This window comes from Sarcophilus harrisii, chromosome 4 (assembly GCF_902635505.1).
Source record: "Sarcophilus harrisii chromosome 4, mSarHar1.11, whole genome shotgun sequence".
Lineage (NCBI taxonomy): Eukaryota > Metazoa > Chordata > Mammalia > Dasyuromorphia > Dasyuridae > Sarcophilus > Sarcophilus harrisii.
Window position 1 is genome coordinate 394,625,277 of NC_045429.1, and position 21,155 is coordinate 394,646,431.

The following is a 21,155-nucleotide window of genomic DNA, read 5'->3' on the forward strand; positions in this document are numbered from 1 at the left end:
TGAGAAGCAGCTCAGTGTAATGGATAGAATTTTGCCTGTAACATTTACTAATCATGTGACCGAAGGCAAGCTATTCAATTTTTAGGTGTCTCTGGCCACTCTTGAAATCTTTTTTTGTTTAGGGACATTTTGTTACCAAATAATCACCAGGAAGTTGTTTCTTAATGTGTCCAGGGCATTTAGTTCAGCCATCGATTTGTGCTGACAATAGTGGGGGCAGAATTTGGCAGACAGTTGAGCATTCATCAGTTACCCTTGTGTAGAGAAATCAAGGGTAAGAATCTAGGAAACTAATTGTGAGGGTGGGTTCAAGGAACTGGTCCAGCAAAGATAAGAAGATAATATCTTCCATTTCTTGCTTTTTCTGAAAAAGAAGTGTTTCCTCTGTATCCCTCCCTCCAACTCCTCTTCTGGTAAGACATTCATGTCTGAAGAAGGGTCAATGGTGCTTTCCTTGGGAACATCTGACTGCTCAACTTTCTTTCAGTTTCATGCTCCTGTCTAGACTTCCAGAGGTTCAGGTTTTGTAGGAGCTACCAGTACTGCTGGGTTCCAACTCCTTTAAAGTCATGGGGGCCCAGGTGCATGAAAAAGGGTCAATCATGATTCTCTGAGTTAGGGCTTTGTAGCTGTTGACCCCCATGGCATATGTGGCAAACAGGACTTGCATACATCTGGGTCCTTCAGGGACTCTGCAGACAAGGCTTTCCCTTTCCCTCACTTTTATTACCAACACCTCAGTGTATCCCAGAAAATCTAAAATACAGAAAGTGGCAGTACCAAGTAGCAAGGAATCCCACAAGATAATTCTGTTCAGGGTTGTTCCAAAGATATACTGTGTCATTCTCCTTAGGTCTTTTATCTATTAAGTCATAAATGGGCTTCAGTCATCATTGGGCACAAAATGCCCAAACTGAAAATTTCCCAAGCTACTTGGATACAAAGACAGAGACGATAGGGTTCCTACCTTCAAGGAGCTTATATTCTACTGAGGAATACAGCATGGACACAAATAAGTATGGTACAGAGAAATTTGAGGAAGAAAAAAGCTCTAATAATGGGAAAATAAGGGAGGCTTCACAGAAAAAAGCAAACAACCATAAAAAACTCCAAAAAACCTAATGCCCAAACAACCTGCTAACGTTATATAGTGAAAGATCTGTATGAAAGGGGTAACAAGCTCTAGAGAAGAAAATAGAGGACCTCCCTCATACTCAGAGCTACATACAGTGGGGGTCTTTTCTTCTAGAGCAATTTCTGCTTTCCTTATCCATCTCTCATTGCCCCTGAATTTCATATAGCAACAGCATTCCAACTTTTTTCTTCCCAGACTCACAGCCTGATTACCATCTTCCTTCCCCTGAAGAGCTTTGTCATTAGTCCCTACACACTTGCAGGGCGGGATTACAGAAGAAAGACCAATCCTTCTTTTCAGGAAACTAAAAAGTCTTCTCTAAAGTTAAACAACATTGGTGGGACCTAAAGAAAGGAAGGTTATCCCAGCAGCAGAGAGAATATTGAACCTGGAGGGGAGTCACAGTACTCCTCTTTCCCCAATGCAACCTCCCCATTCAACTTTTGCTGCTATCATTCAGCAAATTCTCCTGCAAATTTCACTCCATTAAAATGTATTACCCAATCTACGTCTGGGAGGCAGCAAGGGGACATAGTAGATATGGAGTCAGGAAATCCGGAGTTCAAACTCAGCCTCAGATACTTTCTAGCCTTGTGACCCTGAAACCTTTAGTTGCCTCAGTTTCCTCATCTGAAAAATGGATCTAATAATAATACCTACCTCCCAAGATTGTTTGTGAGGAACAAATGAGATACTATTTGTAAAGCCTGTTATAAACCTTACAGCACTATGCAAATGCTAGCTGTTGACATTGTTGTTTGTTCTCTCCTAGCCTCCAAGTTATTCCTCTTTTCTTAAAGAGTTCATTCCTATCTAGCTGTCTTTTTCTTTTCCCCAACTCCTGTCCTTAATGAAGGCACTTCAGTATTGGTGATGATGCTCTCTCAAGCATCCTGATTTCTTAATTCTTCAGTCTTTTTGAATCTTATGATACACACATACAGACATGTGCACACTCATGCATACACTGTGTTTTGACATCCCTCTAAGCATTTTCTCAGTGCAGTGTAAGTTGAAGCAGAGTTTCTGAGCTTCACTGATAGAGGAAGTTTCGGAATTCAAGAATTTCCTCTGTTAAGGAAATCACAGGATCAGTCCTTCTCCTCTATAAAATGTTTACATATGTATATATATATATATAATTTTTCAAGATAGTGACAAAATTGCTCAGTGAAATTGTACTTCTTTTTTTATCTAATGTGAATTTTTAAAATGTTTCATGGCTCCCTTTTGGGGGGTAATACCCACTCCCTCCATCCCTTTCTCTGATTACTATGTCCTCCAAAAAGATATCCTCCTTTATAATATGAATAAAGTCAAGCAAAAAAAAAAATCAACTCATTGGCCATATTTGCAGATCACAGTTATGTTGAGTGGTCTTCCTGTGATGTTGAATAGGATGGAGGGAAGAGAGAGAGAGAGAGAGAAAGAGAGAGAGAGAGAGAGAGGAGAAGGAAAGAGAAAAAAAAGAAAGAGAGAGAGAGAGAGAGAGAGAGTGTTGATTTGTTAGGAGAGAGAAAAGAGGTAAGATAAACAGAAGAGTGATATAGTTAGTGGTGAAGTTATAACTGAGAATGAGGTAGAAAAGAGAGAAAGGAGAATAAATATATGAAATAATGGAAAATGGCATCCTAAAGTGGTTTGCAGATATTCCAGTGCTCCTTGAAATGTGAATTAGCTTAATATGAAAATGAGACCAGGCCAGGCTCAAGATCAAGTGAGTTAGAGTAGGTAGTGTCTTGGGGTTTTTTGAGTGGCTGCACTGAACAGAACAAAACTGAGTAGTTTGCAGATAGGGACATCCTGGCCTTGGTATCATTTATTCCAAGTACTGTCTTGTTAATTCATTCACTAATTGATTATATGTTAAATTGCGTATGTTATAGGCTCCTAATTTAGTTCATCAGATACTTAATGAATATTTCCCATATGCAGGGCTTTGAAGATACAAAGACAAAAACATATTAATCCCTGCCTCAAGGACCTTATAGTTTCTCTGGGGAAATATAGCCAGCTAAAAGCAAGATTGTTTGAAGAAGAATGCTCTGACATTTGGGAGAATAATGGAAGGTTTCATAAAGTCAAGTTCTGAAGGGAAGACAAGGATTCTTAATGGCAGATATGAAGAAGGATTGCATTCTAGGTAATGGGGTATTGGCTAGGCAGAGAGAAGCTTTTGGAAACTACAGAAGTGAAACTAGTACTGAGGCATCACTACTGAGATCGCGGGATCTGGAGTACTTATACAACTCCCAGTTCTATACCCAGGCATGCAGTTTAGATTGAATTCAGTCCTAGGAGAAGCACATCTTCACTTAAAATGATTAAGATCCCTTTCTCAAATTCTTAAACTTGTTAAATCTCTCATCCCAACATTCTAGGAAAAAATTGCTTCAGACATGGGTGATGGTTCATATCTAGGTCTCCTTAAAGTAAGAACTTACAAAGGAATCCAGTATATAATATGAATCAGTTGTGGGACAAATAATTCTTCCTTCACACGAGAGGAATGCTCAGTACAGGACATTCCATAAGCATGAATGAACAGAATGAAACAGATTCAGAAACTTCTAACTATTGTTATAGTCTCTTATAATCAAAATGTAAAGCAATTTGCAGTGCTGCTGATGGATATTTATTTCTCACTTCACCTTTACTCAGCACTGTCCTTACAACTCTGCTGGTGAAAAGAAATATGCTTTTCTTGTCTGTGTTTATCCCCTTCAAGAATGCTGGAGGAACTGATTAAGATTCCCCTTCTACCTCCATGCTGCTCTAATGGTAACCCCAGAGACCCCTACAGTTCACCTAAAAAGTCAAAGTCAAGATAGCCAGCCAGAAATTCTTTCTTTTAACTGGCATAGCATTGTCTGTGGCTACTGTCATAAGGAAGGAAAATGACCAAGGGAGCGCTCAAGGCTTACTATGACCTACCAGAATAGCAGCAATGGGTTACCTCATGACTAGAAGCAACCACAGAGTTTATCATCTTCAAAATATCCACATGAATGTAATGGGATTGTTTTTCTATAGAAAATTAGGGAATTCAGAAACAGGGGGAAAGACTTGTATGATTTATTGCAAAGTAAGGAAAGTATAACTATGAGAACACTGTACACAGTGCATATATTAATCACAACCCTAAAAACGAATGAATTTTAAAGATAGTCTCAGCTCTGGAAAACTGATGAAATGTGTCTCCCTCCCTGTAGTAGATAGGTGGGGAACTAGAAGTACAGAATTCACAATTAGATATTGTCATCATATTAGCTATTTTGCTTTGATGCTTTTCTTTGTTTGAAGGAAGGGTTCAATTTGCAAGGGGAAAATCATGGTATAAAAAGCAATTAAATAAATTTTAATAGTGCAACAAAAAGACAGGGGAGAAAATGTGTCAGTAACTTTGGAGAAAGCAATTTCAGTAGATTATTGGCTCAGAAACCAAAAGGTTAAGAAGTGAGTATGGAGGAAGTAGAGGAAATTTCTCTCCCTAGGAATTTGGCACTAAAAAGAAGGAAAGCTACAGGATGATGGCTGGACAGTGCCAAGATTACTGGCAAAGGAGAAAAAGATATTTGCATTAGCAGCCATCAACTCCAAATCACAGAGAGAATGGGCTGCGGGAAATTAAAGTTCTGGGAAACAAAGGATGAGGGAAGTTCTAATTGATGTGACTTGCTTATCAACAGAGGACAATAGTACTGATAGTCAGGAAGGTCATATGAGGAAAGAAATCCCTGATTTCCTTCTCTCCAGGAGCAGTCCTTTTGTTTTCTATCTATATCTGGCACATCCCTGGAGATGGGGTAGGCTGGGTCTAGAGGCAGGAAGCTTAGTGTAATGAATGAGTAGAAGAATCTTATAGTGATGGAGACTAATAATTCCAAATGGGACTATTACACTCTCCCCTCTTACTACAGTCCCAGTCCCAGTGAGGGAAGGGGGTTATGGCAACTGCCTCCTATTCTTTTCTCCATGATAGTAAGAATAGAGTCCTGAACTTAGAACCAGAAGGAACCAGGTTCAAATCTCACCACCATTAACTTAGAAACTGAGCAAGTTACCTTGCTTCTCTACCTCTGTTTCTTCTTTTGTAGAATGGGGGTAACGATACTTTCAATTGACCACCTCAACGATATTGTTTGTGAGGCTCAAACGAAATGGTCTATATAAAATGATTTATAATTTTTAAGGCATTATATAAATGTCAGGACTGCTGTTTCTAGGGAATAACAGCAGACATTCAATGCAGAAAGATGAGAAATTACTGCCCTCTGCAGATGTCAGCTAGAAGGGCAGAGGGAACTTCCATGTATTCTCATCTCTGATTCTGAGTGGAAGAGGCTGGGAAGCTCTTCTGTAACTTCCCTTGACCAAGCCTCTGCTTGGAGTTCCCCAGTAAGTTTCACCCAACTCCCTCTGGAGGCAGCCTGTTCTTCTCTAAGATGGTTCAGATTGTTAGGAAGTTCTTTATATAAAACCTAAATCAGCTTCTCTGCAACCATTACTCCTGACTTCTACTTTTGCTCTTTAGTGTCAAGTTAAATGTGTGAGAGCTCTTCGGGTACTTGAGGATGCTACCTTGGCCTCCGTGAGACTTCTTAGGCAAAACATCATTAATGTCTTCAGTTGAACCTTTTATGAGAAGGTATTATCTCTCTCATGGCAAGGTTCTCCAGTCCCTTCCTTTCTCCTCTTCAGAAGACCAAATGAGGCCAGCAGTCTTGTTAATATGCTCTGATCTATAATTGCTATAATTGTATTGTGTTCTACCACTGCCACCAACCCATCTCCTGCCACTTCCACCAACTTCCTAAGAAACATGATTCCAATCAGGGAAACTTGTAATAAATGATTGTCAGAAAGGACCTGAGTTCAAGCCCTAGGGATATAAAGAAAGCCAAAAGCCAGTCCTAGAAAGTCATTTTACCTTTCCGCGTCCCAAGCGACTCTTTTTTTTTTTTTTTTTTTTTTGGCTGAGGCAATTGGGGTTAAATAACTTGCCTAGGGGTCACACAGCTAGGAAGTGTTAAATGTCTGAGGCCAGATTTGAACTCAGGTCTTCCTGACTTCAGGGATGGTGCTCTATCCATTGCACTAAGTAGCTGCTCCCTGGGCAACTTTTAAGATAACAGAACAAGTCATCATCTGTAAAGGGAGCTTCCTCATAAGACTACACAAATGAAATCATAGGCAGGTTTGTGCCAGAAAAGAAAAAATAATTATTGTTATCAAAAGATATACTTTTGATATCAATTAATATTTACTATTAGCTTACCTGGGTTCCATCACATCCAGAATTATTAGAGGTTCAGTGTAGCTGAGCAAAGTCACTGTGATGATTAAGGATATTTTAGAAATGAGAAGTTGGAAATTAGGAATAGAGGGTGGAGTAGAATCTGGTATTGCCATAATAGACAGAATGCTGGGTCTGCAGTCAAAAATACCAGAGTTCAAATACAGCCTCAGAGACTATCAACCTGGACAATTCACTTTAATTCTGTTTGCCTTAGTTTCCTCAACTGTAAAATGGGGATAGTTATAGCACCTACTTCCCAGAATTGTGAAAACCAAATGAGGTCATTTTTGTATAGTACTTAACGTATAATTCCTATCACATAGAAAGTTCTCTATAAATGTTGTTTATTATCCATAATACTATAGCTCTTGTGTGTGTATTAGCTAGAAGGACTTATAACAGCATTGCCATCCATCCTGTTTTTAATTTTTAGCAAATCTTTCCCCTTGTTCAATCGCTGCATCCCTCAAACTCCTGAATGCTACTCCCTCTTTGCATCAGTTCTGATCAATGATGTGGATACCCTCCATCGAATCCTAAGTGGAATCATGTCAGGAAGAAATACAGTGCTCAGCCTGTGTATCCTCGCCTTAGGTAATTTTCTTTTCTTTTCTTTTCTTTCTTTTTTTTTCTTTCTTTTTTTTTTTTTTTTTTTTTTTTTTTTGATTCCTTTTGGCAAAGGTATAGTGAGTGAGTCCCTGTGAACCTAGAACTGAGCTGGGTCCTGTCCTGTGAGCATGCTCACCTTCTGGCTTAATCAAATAGAAGTCAGCGTCATCATTTAGCCTGCATTCCTCCTGTGCCACTAAGAGTGAAGGCTCGTTATTTACTTTCCCCCAACCATCAAGTCTGGGGACTGAGTTTTTCACTGAAATATTTGAAAAATGTCAAAAATCCTAACATCTAAAGTCATAACAATCCAGGGTCTTTCACACATTTAGCTAAAGAGCAGCTCAGCAAACATTTACTAAATGTCTCCTCTACTCCCAGTACTGTGGGAGGTGCTGAAGGAGGTACAGAATTACCATCAGACATGATGATGAGGGTAGGTGAAATGAAATGTGTATGGTACCTTCGGTTTACAAAGTGAACACTGGGCTGGAGTTAGAGAACCCTTGAAGCTTACTGCCTCCCAAAGCCTCAGTTTCCTCATCTGTCAAATGAGGGAATTAGAAGAAGCCTCTGAATCCTGTGATCCCATCTATTCTTCATTAGAGCCTTTTAATAATCCTATGAGGCAGATATTTTTACCTCATTTTACAATTACTTTTGATTAAGTAATCACTTAACCAGGATCACACTATCAGAAAGTGTCATAGATAGGCTTCAAATTCCTGATTCTAAGTCTTACCACTTGGGATGACCGCATATTTTAAAATCAGCCGGAATCAGGAATTCAGGTTAAGTAAAAATCTTCAATCTTTATTCTTTGTGGAGGTGAAGGGAGATGGCAATAGGATGGTGAATGGCCGTGACACAAACCTGGCCAGCAGTGTCTCTCTCCCCTCTCTTCCTGCCCCTCTGCCTCCACCCACCAAAATCGTCCCTACATCATTTCCTATACAACACATCAGGACTTGCACAGAGAGTGGGCGGGGGCCATTCTTTCTCCAAGCATATATATTAATAGAGTATGGTCCAATTACTGTTTAGCCTCACGTGCTTGGGACCTCAGTACATCAACTTGAGCTTCAGCCCATTACATCTCCCGCTTTCTTTTGTTTTAGAACACAGGTGGTCATGCCATCCCTGACTTCTCAGGGAGGTCAGAGCCCCCAAGCGGAGGTGATCACACCCTCCCTGACTTCTCAGGAAAGGAGGTGAAAGCACTGAAAAGGAGGTGATCACAACCCCCCTGACTTCTCAGGAAGGGAGGTGAAAGCACTAAAAAGGAGATGATCACGCCTTCCTTATATCTCAGGAAGGGAGATGAAAAGCACCAAAGGGAAGTGGGGGTTGCTAGCGGGTTTCTGGGCTGAAGGGTCTTATTATGCACAAACCCATCAGCATGGGAGGTATTACACAAGCACATAGCAATGACACAGAGGCTATTAGTAATGACCCTTCCTCAGTCAGTGCAGGCTTGATGTGGTGTAACAAACATGAATTGTACACGCAAGTAGCGGAATAGCAAATAATATAAATCAGCGTGGTGTTGTAAAAAATTGCCAGAAGTCCTAGAAGGAGGGTATGTAAACAATAGTCACACATATGCCTTCTTCAGCAGCCAAGAGATAATCTAAAACCAATCTATTGTCCATTGCTTCACATGTCAGGGAATCCAATGTTTTTGAAGTCCTGCAAAAGTCTTTTTATGTGTTAGGGAATCCAATGATTCCAGCAGATTTTGAAGTCCTGCAACAGTCTTATCATTTCTCAGAAAATCCAATGATTCCTGAGGGCTTTCAAGCCTTATGTCTCAGAGAATCATTGGATTCCTGAGGGTTTTCAAGTGCTACAACAATCTTATGTCTCAGTGAATCCAATGATTCCTGAAGGTTTTCAAGTCCTACAACAATCTTATCATGTCTCAGAGAGTCCAATGATTCCTGAGGGCTTTCAAGTCTTATGTCTCAGAGAATCCAATGATTCCTGAGGTTTTTCAAGTCCTACAGCAATCTTATGTCTCAGTGAATCCAATGATTCCTGAGGGTTTTCAAGTCCTACAACAATCTTATCATGTCTTGGAGAGTCCAGTGATTCCTGAGGGCTTTCAAGTCCTACAACAATCTTATGTCTCAGAGAATTCAATGATTCCTGAAGGTTTTCAAGTCCTACAACAATCTTATCATGTCTCAGAGAATCCAATGATTCCTGAGGGTTTTCAAGTCCAACAATTTTCGATATCCATGAGTCAAACGCCATAACTGCCACGCTCTTTCAATGGTGAGCACAATCAGCAACAGAACCACCCGATATTTCTTGGGTCTTCTCCTTCATTTCAAGGGTCTGCTCCGTCTCTCTGTGATGGACAAGGGGAATACGGCTCATTGGCATCCATCTGATTCCTTCTCCACCTGTAGAGATACAAGCAACCCCTCTTCCCCAAGCAGTTAACCTATCTGGTCCCTTCCATTTACCATTTTCTGGGTCTCTCCACATCACCTGGCGATTATCTATAAAGATAGAGGAGCTGCTCGCACTGAACACTGCCCTTCCGGTGGGTTATAAAACCTGTCTGCTGGAGCCAGTGCATCTTTGTCAAAAATCAAGAAGTTAATAGTATAAAGGGTTAGATTTAGAAGTTCTCAAGGGTTACCTTCAATCCTATCTATAATGAGCCTCTACTACCCTTACAGGCCATATATCAAATAAGGGGAAAAGTTATCTGTGTATATAGTCGTAATAGTTCACAACATTTCCTGAGAAATGCTTCAGAGAGTTGCTAAACAAAGTGAAATGAGCAGTAATAGTAACATTGTACAATATTCAACTATGAATAACTTAGCACTTCTCAGTGATACAGTGATCTAAGACAATTCCAAAAGTCTGCTGATGGAAAACGCTATCCTCATCCAGAGAAAGAATTGATAGAGTCAGAATGCAGAGTGAAGCGTATTTTCTTTTCTTTACTTATTATTTATTTTTTGTGACACTGCTGAATTAATTTTTTGCTGAGGTGGTTGGGGTTAAATGACTTACCCAGGGTCACACAGTTAGGAAGTGTTAAGTGTCTGAAGCTAGATTTGAACTCAGGTCCTCCCAACTTTAGAGCTGGTGCTCTATCCACTGCCCCACCTAGCTGCCCCAAGATAATTTTTAAAATAAAAATTTGAGTTACAAATTTTCTCCCTTACCCTTTCCTGAGACAGTAAACAATTTGAAATATCGGTTATATATATGCAATTACATAAAACCATATTTCTATATTAGTCATGTTGTAAAATAAGAAACAGAGCAAATCATGAAAAAAAAAATTGAAAATATGCTTCAAGGGGGCAGCTAGATAGTGCAGTAGATAGAGAACTAGCCCTGAAGTCAGGAAGACCTGAGTTCAAATCTGGCTTCAGCCACTTAACATTTCCTAGCTATGTGACCCTGGGCAAGTCACTTAACCCTAATTGCCTCAGCAAAATATATATGTATCTTTTACAGGTAATTAGAAAAAATACGAGAGAGAGAGAGAGAGAGAGAGAGAGAGAGAGAGAGAGAGAGAGAGAATTAAGAAAAAGAGAGTTGCTAAACCTAGTACTCTGGGAAGCTGAGGAGGAATATTGTTGGCAACATGGGAGAAGGAGATTAAAGGAGGCTCCTTGGAAGAGGTATTATTGGTGTGGGTCTTTAAGAGATGAAGATGAGTTCCACAGGTGAGAATGCAGAGAGGGGCACTCCAGATATAAAGGAAGACTGACCAAGAAGAGCACATACATCTATGTGCATGTGTGTTTGCAGGTGGAGAGTTGACTGAATTGATGGGGGTGTGAGGAAAGAGTAGTAATAAAGTAAGACCAAAAAGTCAAGGTGATTGCAGACTAGAAAGGGCTATAACCTCAGGAAGCAGTAGGGGAAAGATCTTCAATTCATTTCATTAACCACTTATTAAAGTCTACAAGGTACCAGATAACAACATGAAATCATATATAACATGAAATCACAAAGATAAAAAGGAAATAATGCCTGCCTTTCAGTAATTTACATTTTCCTCTTCATGTTTAATTGGCAAACTTGCAACAAACTGGAGCAAAAATTTCATTTAATCCCCACCCCATCATCCTTCCATTCCCATGTGAGACAAAAAGAATTCATAAATGTAGGGTTGCAGATCAGTCATTTTAGGATTGAAGGCAAAATCACTTTTGGGATTTGACACTTTGTAAGTATTTATTCATAGTCATAATAATTCTGTGTTTGAGGTGCTATGAACCCTCGGGACCTAAAGAGCAATGTGACACAGACTTTGCTCTCCAGGATCCAGCAAATCTTACTTATAATCTTATAATCCAACAAAATCCTGCCATTTCCAAATAATTAATGAATGACTCATTTTTCTGAGTAAGTCAGACTTCATTCAGCTAAGCACTCAGCACAGTGCGTGGCATATAGCAGATGTTTAATAATTGTCTATTTTGATTGATCACTCTCCCTTCACAATGCTGGGCTGTTCTTATGATCTCTACTGAACAATGTTCAGAGATTTTACAGAATATGTAAAGCTTCTGGTCCTAGTGCATCAGATGCTTTCTCCTCGTTGTTGTGATTTCTTCCCTTGATTTTGCAGCTTTGTCTCTGACCATGATGTTCACCTTCCGATTCATCACCACCCTCCTGCTTCATATTTTCATTTCCTTGGTTGTTTTGGGCCTCTTGTGTAAGTATTTCTACATGGGTTGCAATTTTTTCCATAGAGATCTTTGATTTCAATGATTCAGAGAACCAGCCACATGAAAATGTTCTCTCCCAACACATCCCTAACTTAAAATCTTAGGGGGCACTAAGAAGCTGACTTGCCCAGGGTCACACAAGCAGCATATGACATGTATGTCTTTCTAACTCAAAGGCTGTTCTCTACCAAATCCCCTCTGCAAGATGAACTCGCATATCTAATCTTCCTTCAAAGAGTTATAAAAATTAACTGACACTTTTGGAGAATTGATGAAAGAGTTGCTTCTGGTTTGGCATTTCCAACAGCTAAAATTCAGTCTATTGAGAATAATAAGAACTTGTGTTTTTATAATACTTTAAGATTTGCAAGATGCTTAGGAAATATTATCTCAGAATATCTCTGAAAAGTAAGCCCCACATGTATTAGTCACCCCATTTTACATCTGAATAAACTGAACTTTGCCTATGGTCAAATAGCAATTAAGGACTGGTAGTGGGATTTGAACCAGATTCTTCTTTATTCCAAGTTCTACCCAAAATTCCACACTGCCAGACTTTGGGAAATCTACATTCCATGTGAGGCAGATAGTGGATAAAGCACTAGCTCTTGAGGCAGGAAGATGCAAATTCAAATTTTACCTCAGGCATTTACTAGCTGGGTGATCATGGACAAATCACTTTAATCTCTGCCTTAGTTTTCTCAACTGTAAAATGATCATAATAACAGAACAACATCTGGTTCATGGGCTTGTTATAGGATCAAATGAGAGAATATCTGTAAAGTGCTTAGCACAAATGCCTGGCATGTAGTAAGTGCTATGATAATACTTATCTCCAGTCCCTTTTACATCTGTATATATTCTTAAGTGAGTCAGGATGATATATGTTGCTTTTTCTCAACTCTGACCTTTCTTCTATAAATTCAGGGATCATTTTGATAAGACTAATATTAGGCACGTACTATATGCCAGTCACTGCATTGGTTGCTGGTTACAAAAAACACAAAGATTTCCATGGCATTTGATATGTAAAAGTGAAATACAAAATTGTCAGAATTTATACCTGTATGAACTTAAGCTAGTGAATTAATCTTTAGGGACCTCAGTTTTCACAAGGTGCAATAATAGTGGAATAGCATCTAGGACAAGGGAAATGATGATCCTTTTGCCTTTTGTTCTACTGAGATCACACCTGGAGCAGTATGTTCAGTTCTGGACACCCTATTTTAAGAAGACTTTTCACAAACAGGAACAGAGCCAGAGAAAGTCCTTAAGAATGGGGAAGTAACTGGGGCTGTCATACTGAGGATTAACTGAAGGAATTAGTCTGGAGAAGACTTACAGAGAAGCTGAAAGCTGCCTTCAAGGGTTTGAAAGTATGTCAGATGGAAGAAGGATTGGACTTGTACTTTATAGTCCCCAGATGTCAGATCAGGAACAAAAATTAGAAGTAGCCAAGAACTAGATTTTGCCCTGATATAAAGGAAAACTTCTTGATAGTTAGGACACCCAGGAGTGAATATGATGGGAAAGCAAAAAACAACAATAAAAATTACTCGGAGGGAAAAGAGGTCAGAGTGAAGCAATCGATATTAGGGTAACACTTGCCTTGCCCAGGATAACACAATTAGTAAGTACCAAGTGTCGGAGTTTAGATTTGAATTTAGATCCTCCTGACTCCAGGGCCAGTGCTCTGTCCATTGTGCTACCTAGCTGTCCTTAAAAATACTTTTAAAAGAACAACTGCCCCTTTTCTAAATTAGAATGGTCTCTTTTAAGAGGTAGTGAGCTTTCCATCCATTAAATCATTCAAGTCAGCAATCATCTATTAAGCACTTACTATGTACCAGGTACTGTACTAAGCACTTGGTGAGGCAAAGAAAGGCAAAAACTAGTCTTTGACCTCCAGAAACTCATATTCTGTTGGGGGAAGGCAGTGCAAGGCAATCTATAAATAATCACTTAAATACGAGTTTATAGTAGCTAATTCAAGTAGGAATTGGTTCACCATTTATTGGAGATATTATGGAGGGAATTGCTATTTAAGTACTATAAGTACTATTTAATCTCTGAAGTCTCTTCCAGGGCTAAATCCTGTGATTATTCCTTGTTTGAGTGTTTGATAAATATGCCTCCATCTTATAAATAAAAAGTGGGTCTCTGCCTTGCACAGGATCTCACAGCTAGGACTGCTCCTACACGTGGCACGTGGGGCACCTCCCTCTCCTCAGTTAACTGGGCTCTATTCTGACTCTAGACTACTCTTGGAGACCATCGGAAGATTCAAAGCAACTGCAGGGTGAAGCAGAAAGCCATAAAAGCTAGTGCTTTGCAAGTTGCATTCATGACTCATTGCCTTCCCAATTCCATTTATGGCTTATTGCCAGTAAAGCCTTCTGTGGTTTGGGACCCCTGCACTTGAGAAAGGCCATCCTGGGATAGACAGAAGTCAGACTTAGCAGGTCACAGCTTTGCTGTGGGATCCATATTTTCTAGAATGAGGATTGATTGAAGCTAGATGGTGTTTTGTTTTCCAGTTGTCTCTGGTGTGTTATGGTGGCTTTATTATGACTATATCAATGACCTCAGCATTGAACTGGACACCGAAAGAGAAAATATGAAATGTTTACTGGGATTTGCTATTGTCTCCACAGTGATCACGGTAAGAAGTGACCCTACTCCAGCAAGGCAAGCAAGTGACTCAGCCTGTCAATAGATCCTTGTTAAGGATTAATTCTTATGTACTTACTGGACAAGGGTAGCTAGGTGGAGCAGTGGATAGAGTGCTGGGCCTGAAATCAGGAAGACTCAGGTTCCTAAATTCAAATCTAGCCTTAGACACTTACTGGCTGTGTGACCTTTGCCTCACTTTCCTTATCTATAAAAGAGCTGGAAAAGGAAATGGCAAACCATTCTTTGACAAGAAAACCTCAGATGGTGTCACAAAGAGTCATATGTGAATGAAAAAATGACTAAAATTCTGGGTATGCAAAGAAAGCTCCCTTCTCCCCCCAAAAAAACCAGTCTCCCCTTAAGGATCACACATTTTAATGGGAGGAACAACATATAAATTACTATGTACTTGCAAGATATATAAAGCAAAGATGAAAGTAATTTGAAAGAATGAATTAGCATTTATGAGATCAGGAAAAATCTCTCAGAAAGTAGAATTTGAGCTGAATATTTCAAGGCAGCCAGAAAAACTAAAAGGTGAGGGCAGAGCATTCCACACATGGGAAACAGTCAGGGTGAAGGCATAGAGGTGGGGGATGGAAGGAGCACATGGAAAAGAGCAGGACCAACAGTCGGAGCTGGGAAATCTTGAGAATTACCTTCTCAGAAAAACAAAAACAAAAAGGTCACAGTTAGCCCTTCACCTCAGAATGTACAGGTGAAAAATGATGACTCTCTCTTTCTCTGATTCCTACCCAGGGATAAAGGAAAATCTTTCAGGAAGAATAGAAAGCTTCAATTTTTGTGAAACCCCTCCTACTCCCTCCCAGGCACCAATGGCTGTTAATTTAGCACTCTGCTGTTTTCATTCCTGTCTAAGCAGAGACAAGGTAGTAGCCGAGAGGGGATGAGGTTACAGCCTCCCAATAACATGGCGAATGTTTCCTGTTTGGGAAGACTGGCACCTCCCCCCGGCCAATGAACGTGCTGCTCTCTGGCTGGCGTAACATCTCACGATGCAGTGGGACACAGAGCCTTTTGTTTCCAAACCTGTTGGCTGCTGGGTGGGTTTAGTTTTCAGAGAACCTGCTTTCTCCTCCCCTATGAGCTCTTTAGTTAGAAACAGATGAGTGCCAAGTGGCAAGACAGCAGAAAGAAGTTTTATTCTATCCTTCCCCCCCACCCCTTCAAAGCCTGAAAAATGTTACAGGGTCTTGTGGGTATTGGAACTGACTCTACCATGGTTTGCTAGGACCCTTCATGGGGTCAGAAATCAGCTCAGCTGTAATCCCTCTGTCTTTTGACAGATGAAATACTTTTAAAAAGGGAGGGAGGAAAGCGTTATTCTCCCAGAAATGAGGTTATAGAAAAGGAAAAGGTGGATTTCTTAAAAGCAGGCATCTGCTTCTTGAGGCATTATCCTTGGCCTTCCTTTTGCAAGACTTTGTTGCACACAAAATCTCCAAGAACCACACAGCTCCCAAGGTGTGTTATCCATTCTTGATGAAAAAAAAAAAAAAATTGTGTAAACTTGTGATTTAAGAGGGAGAAGGCAAATCTGTTGAATGCTCTGTGTAATATCCTTGAAAGGAATAGTTAATAGCATTTCTGTCACTATGAAATAAAGGTGTTTCAACTACCAAAAAAAAAAATTGGGTAAGCTTAGGTTAAAGAAAAGGATGCTCCGATAGGGAGGGGAGTCTCTTCTCCCCATGCCTAGGGAAGGTACAGTAGTGGCCACAGGAAAATGTACAGCATTATTATTATTTTTTTTTTTTTTTTTTTTTGCCTCAGCCCATTGCATCTGCCACTTGCATTGAGGTTCTTTTCATTTACTTATTCAGCATTTATTAATTTATCGAGCATATGCAGTATACTCTGCTAGAAATTAGGAAAAAGAAAAGATAGGTAAGAAATGATGCTTGCTCTCAAGGAGATTACAGTCTAGCAGGGATAGTAAGATATATACACAAATAAATGCAATACAAATTAGAATGAGTGAATAAAAAGGCATTTATTAAACACCATGTACTGAGCCCATGCTAAGCACTGGGAATACAGGGAGAAAAGTGAGAGAGTTCCTAAGATCGAGAAGTATACATTCAAATGGGGAAGTAAACACCTATCAGAAAGATTCAGAGACTAAGTGCCTAAAGTGAGGACAATGAGATCAGATGAGGAAGAAATATAGCTAGGTCCCCTTTCCTCCCCCAAACTAGATATCATTGGACATCATTCCTCCACATGTATCTTGCATCCAAATCAAATAAGCCCCTAAAGCATCATTCTCAGTATCCTCTCAGCCAATCAGGAGTCGCATGTCCTTCAATATATACAACACCTTTCAGAATGGCCAACGAGGATGTTAACATGTGTGTAAGGCATTTTCTATCTTATATTGCCTCCTACAAGATAGATTACAAAACATGTACTTTACAGGCTCATAGGTTTAGCTCTGGAAGGGAATTTAGTACATCATCTAATCCAAACTTCATTTAATAGAATGATCAATCAATCAGCATTTATTAATTACCTGTTGTATGCCTTTCCCAAACTAAGTGGCAAAACTAGAATACAAATATATAACCTTTAATTCCATATCCAAAGTTCTCTGCACTGTAGCCTCTTGTTTCTAAAAACACCCAGATGAAAATCTCACTTTATTCTTCAAAAGAACATCCCATTTTGCTTTATTTGCAATTTACATCCAAATAAAAGATAAATGTAATGGCACATTATGGCACTTTTGGCTTCTTATCCTTTTGCATTTTACCTCCCATTTCCCATTAGTTCACCAGCTGTTTTGAGCACCTTATGTACATTTTTATAGTAAGTACTATGGTAGAAATGTGATAGAAATAAAAGATGAATGCCCTGCCTAAGAAACTTCATAGTAATTCATTCTTCATTGTTTTACCTTACTGCCTTCCTTTCCTTTGGGCATGGAATTTATCACTTAATACAAAAAGAATAAACAAAACTTAGTCAATAAACATTAAGTATCTGCTATGTACCAGGCACTGTGCTAAGTGCTAACAATACAAAACGGCAACAGACTCTCTGTCTCCAAGGAGTTCCCAATCTAATTGGGGAAGAGAACAAATAGACATACATACAAGCAAACTGTATGCAGGAAAAATAGGAAATAATTAATAAAGGGAAAGCAGTAGAATTCAGGAGCCATGGGAAAGTCTGTAGATGTAATTTTAATTGAGACCTAAAGGAAGTGAAGGTAGCCAATAAGTAGAGCTGAAGAAAGAGAATATTTTAGGTATGGGGGACAACCAGAAAAAATACTCAAAGTTGAGAAATGGAGTGGCTTATTCATGGAACATCGAAGAGGCCCTAGTCACATTATCAAAGAGTATGTGGGAGGAAGGTGTAAGAAGATTAGAAAGATAGGAGGGAACAGGTTATGAAGGGCTTTGAATGTCAAACAAAGGATTGAGCTTTTTTCTGAGAATTCAGTTATTTTTAAATTTCTTAAAACTTAAAGAAAAAAAAAAAAAGCTATTCTCCCAGGAATTTTAAAAGAATTTGCTAATAGTTTTTTCCTTAACAGGTGGTTCTGCTCATACTGATTTTTGTTCTCAGAGAGAGGATGCAGTTGACAATAGACCTTTTCCAAGTAACGAGTAAAACTATCAGCAGTTCCCCTTTCCTGCTCCTCCAGCCACTTTGGACATTTATAATCCTCATTTTCTTCTGGGTGCTGTGGGTTGCTGTCCTGCTGAGTTTAGGAACCGCAGGTAAGTGACCAGATATTTTCTGGCTCCTCTAATTCTAAAAGTACAGTTTATTATGGGGACTTACTCTCTTGTTGCAAGGGAAAGTGACACCATGGCAAAGAGGAGCTGATGAAGATGGAGGAAGGGGATGTCAGGATTTTGCCATAGAAGAAACATAGAAATGTGCTTTCTACTGATGCAGTTTGAATGGTCTCAATACCTTGTGGTCAATAAGTTAGTGGCAATAAGAGAGTTTTTAAGAATTCCCTTTAAATCAGACGCAGGTTTAGGAGTAAAAGAATTCACTCATTCCTGAATTATTAGTTGCAAAATGAAAATTTATTGTTGGATAGAAATCAGTTTGTTAAGAGACTGACTTCTATAGTGGCAGATCTATTGGAAAATGGAGTTTTGGCGCTAAGAAAAATGCTTTCTCAGCGGGCAGAATGGTCCTGGCAAAGTGCTTGGGCCATCTGCAAAGACCATAGTTGAGGGAAGCTGTTATATTGGGTATCTTAGTGGGGGCTGGGACAGCCCAAGCAGATCAGACCAGGATTCTCGGTGGAGCTTCAGGAGCTGAGATTCCCAGGCTTAGATTCTTATCAGTTTTCAGCCAGGATCTCCTATTGGAATTAACATCACTTCAAAGGGATGCTTTTTGACCAGGATTTCTAACTGAATCAAAGGCTCTGGCATCCTGGAATGATAACTTATCTGGGGGGGATATGCCTTCCCCATGAGGAGCTGAGACTCTGAGAGGAATCACAGTTCAAAAGGAAATAAGTTTCATAAAGGGACCACAACTTATAGTAAAGGAAACAGTTGCCTCCTGCTTCATCACCTCTTGTATAAAAGTGACTTTGTTTATTGTGTATTGTATTATCTGATTATTATTTGGTTTTTTGAGAAGTAGCAATGAAGTTTTTTTTTAAAAGCATATATATGTATATATACATACATATCTACATACATACTATGTAATGAACCTGAAATGAGATGATAGGACAAAATGGAGGAAAGGCTGTATTGTAGGTTCAATAAATGTTTTCTGAAAGTGCTAAAGCATTTGTAACTGAGCCAAAATAACCCAGAGATGTTCCTGAGGAAACACAAGCCTTCCTTTCTTATGAAAATTAAATTCCAGGAAGTCCTTAAACTTCAGGTCCCAATTACTGCTTCTGAGAGTCCCTCTGTCTGTATTACAAAGACTCAGTGGCATTGGATCAGTTCTTTGTCAATTCTGGGTGTCACTCAGTGACATCATAGGAGAATAGATTCAAAGTTGGAAGGGATGTTACAGAGCTCCTATATGCCCACCCATTCCTTTGGGGCACCCAGAGAGATTAAGTGACTGGATCGTGGCCACAAGCATGGTAGGTGAACACTGAGCCAAGATTCCTGAAATCATAGGATCCTGGACTTGAAAGGTCCTTCAGGGATAATCTAATCCAATTCAAATCCAAACACAAAACCCTTCTACTACAGCATCAAGGACAAGTAGGTCATTAAGCTTCCCTGAAGCCCTCTGACTCTTCATCACCTCCACAGTAAGCTCCTTCTCCTGTGGATCGCACTTAGTTTTTTATTTCTATCAAGCCTCTCTGTTGCCCATCTATAATAATATTTCAGCCCTCTGGAACCAAATAAATCAATCTAGTCCTTCTATAGATCAGCTTTCCAAATGACTGGAGAAAGCTCTCATCTCCCCCCAAATCTCCTCCTCATCACTATTCTCTGTCTCTGATTGGAGAACGAATCCATGAAATCCAACCCTCTGTTTAAGAAGTGAGTTCAGAAAATCTCATTTCTCAGCTGACTGAACTATTTTGGGACTTCTCTGACTAAACCATGCCCCTGGATGGAAAACCTCTCTCCACCCTTTTTCAACTTCCTTTTATTTTCCTATGTTAGATGTTAAACTCCTTGAGGGCAGGAATTATCTTTCTTTGTATTTGTTTCCAGTGCTTATTACAGTATCTAGCATATAGTAGGCACTTAATAAATGTTTATTGACTAATGAACATACCACTAAACATACTCATTTACTTCCACTGACCCTGATAGGACTTGTTCTTGAAACCTCTCATCATCCTGATTTTCTTCTTTGGGCAGATGTGCTCCAGCTTATCAACATTCTTGCTAAAATCAGGTACCCCAAATTGGGCCAAGATTCTAGATATGATACCTTGTGTTCTAGTATTATTGGAAATTTGTGTGCATTTCCCCAATTAGAATATGGGCTTGTTGACTCCTGGGATCTTGCCTTATAATTCGAGTTTGAAGCTGATTGCTTTTTAACCCTGATATCTTCCATCACTATGGACCCGACGGATAGAGACTACAAACACTACCACCTTCTGAGTGATTTACTGGAGCCTGAGCTTGCAGGAAGGCAGTCATTTTGGTGTAATTAGCCATGTCATTAGCATATGATAAGGCTCAGTGAGGGTTTGCTGATAATACTATTGTAAGAAACAAAATATCTTACCAAGAATTTCACTGACTCCCTGATGAATGCAGAAAAGATTTATTTTACATTCTTGCATGAATGGGTACCTAGCTCAGTAGACACATTTTCGAAACCACAAAGGCAGTCTTTTATTTCCTATCCTGAAGTGCAATTCCCTCCCCTGGTTTCCCATTAATTGGGTATTACAGAAGTTACAGAATGTGAATCTCCACCCCTCATTACATAACCAGTCCCTGCCTCCAAGGAGTTTACATTCTTATGGAGGAAGGTAACCATGAAGGGGAGAAGGGGTCAAAGCCCAGAAGGCTCCTATTCAAATCTAAAACCTCAGCCCCTCATTACATTTTTTGATGTCCTTGGGGGTCCCAGCATCCCATTTCTTAGATTTCAATTTTCTCATTTAAGTTTCCATTCTCCAATTCATTTTTTCATAACGCTATGAAAATGTCATCTAATTCTCACACTATGAGAACCCAGCAAGAAGCAGGATCCATTGGCCAACATCCTAGCTGACATCATTGTTAGGTCT

General features: G+C 39.5%; 1 protein-coding gene across 2 annotated transcripts in view; it reads left to right on the plus strand.

Moving 5' to 3' along the window:
- SLC44A3 (solute carrier family 44 member 3) overlaps nucleotides 1–21,155 on the plus strand; it is a 98,671-nt gene that overhangs the window by 19,839 nt on the left and 57,677 nt on the right. For both annotated transcript variants that reach the window (XM_031967113.1, XM_031967112.1), the window contains exons 6-9: nucleotides 6,868–7,028; nucleotides 11,653–11,742; nucleotides 14,293–14,417; nucleotides 17,991–18,177. In XM_031967113.1, the coding sequence (XP_031822973.1) occupies nucleotides 6,868–7,028; nucleotides 11,653–11,742; nucleotides 14,293–14,417; nucleotides 17,991–18,177 (563 nt within the window). The remainder of the gene's footprint in view (nucleotides 1–6,867; nucleotides 7,029–11,652; nucleotides 11,743–14,292; nucleotides 14,418–17,990; nucleotides 18,178–21,155) is intronic.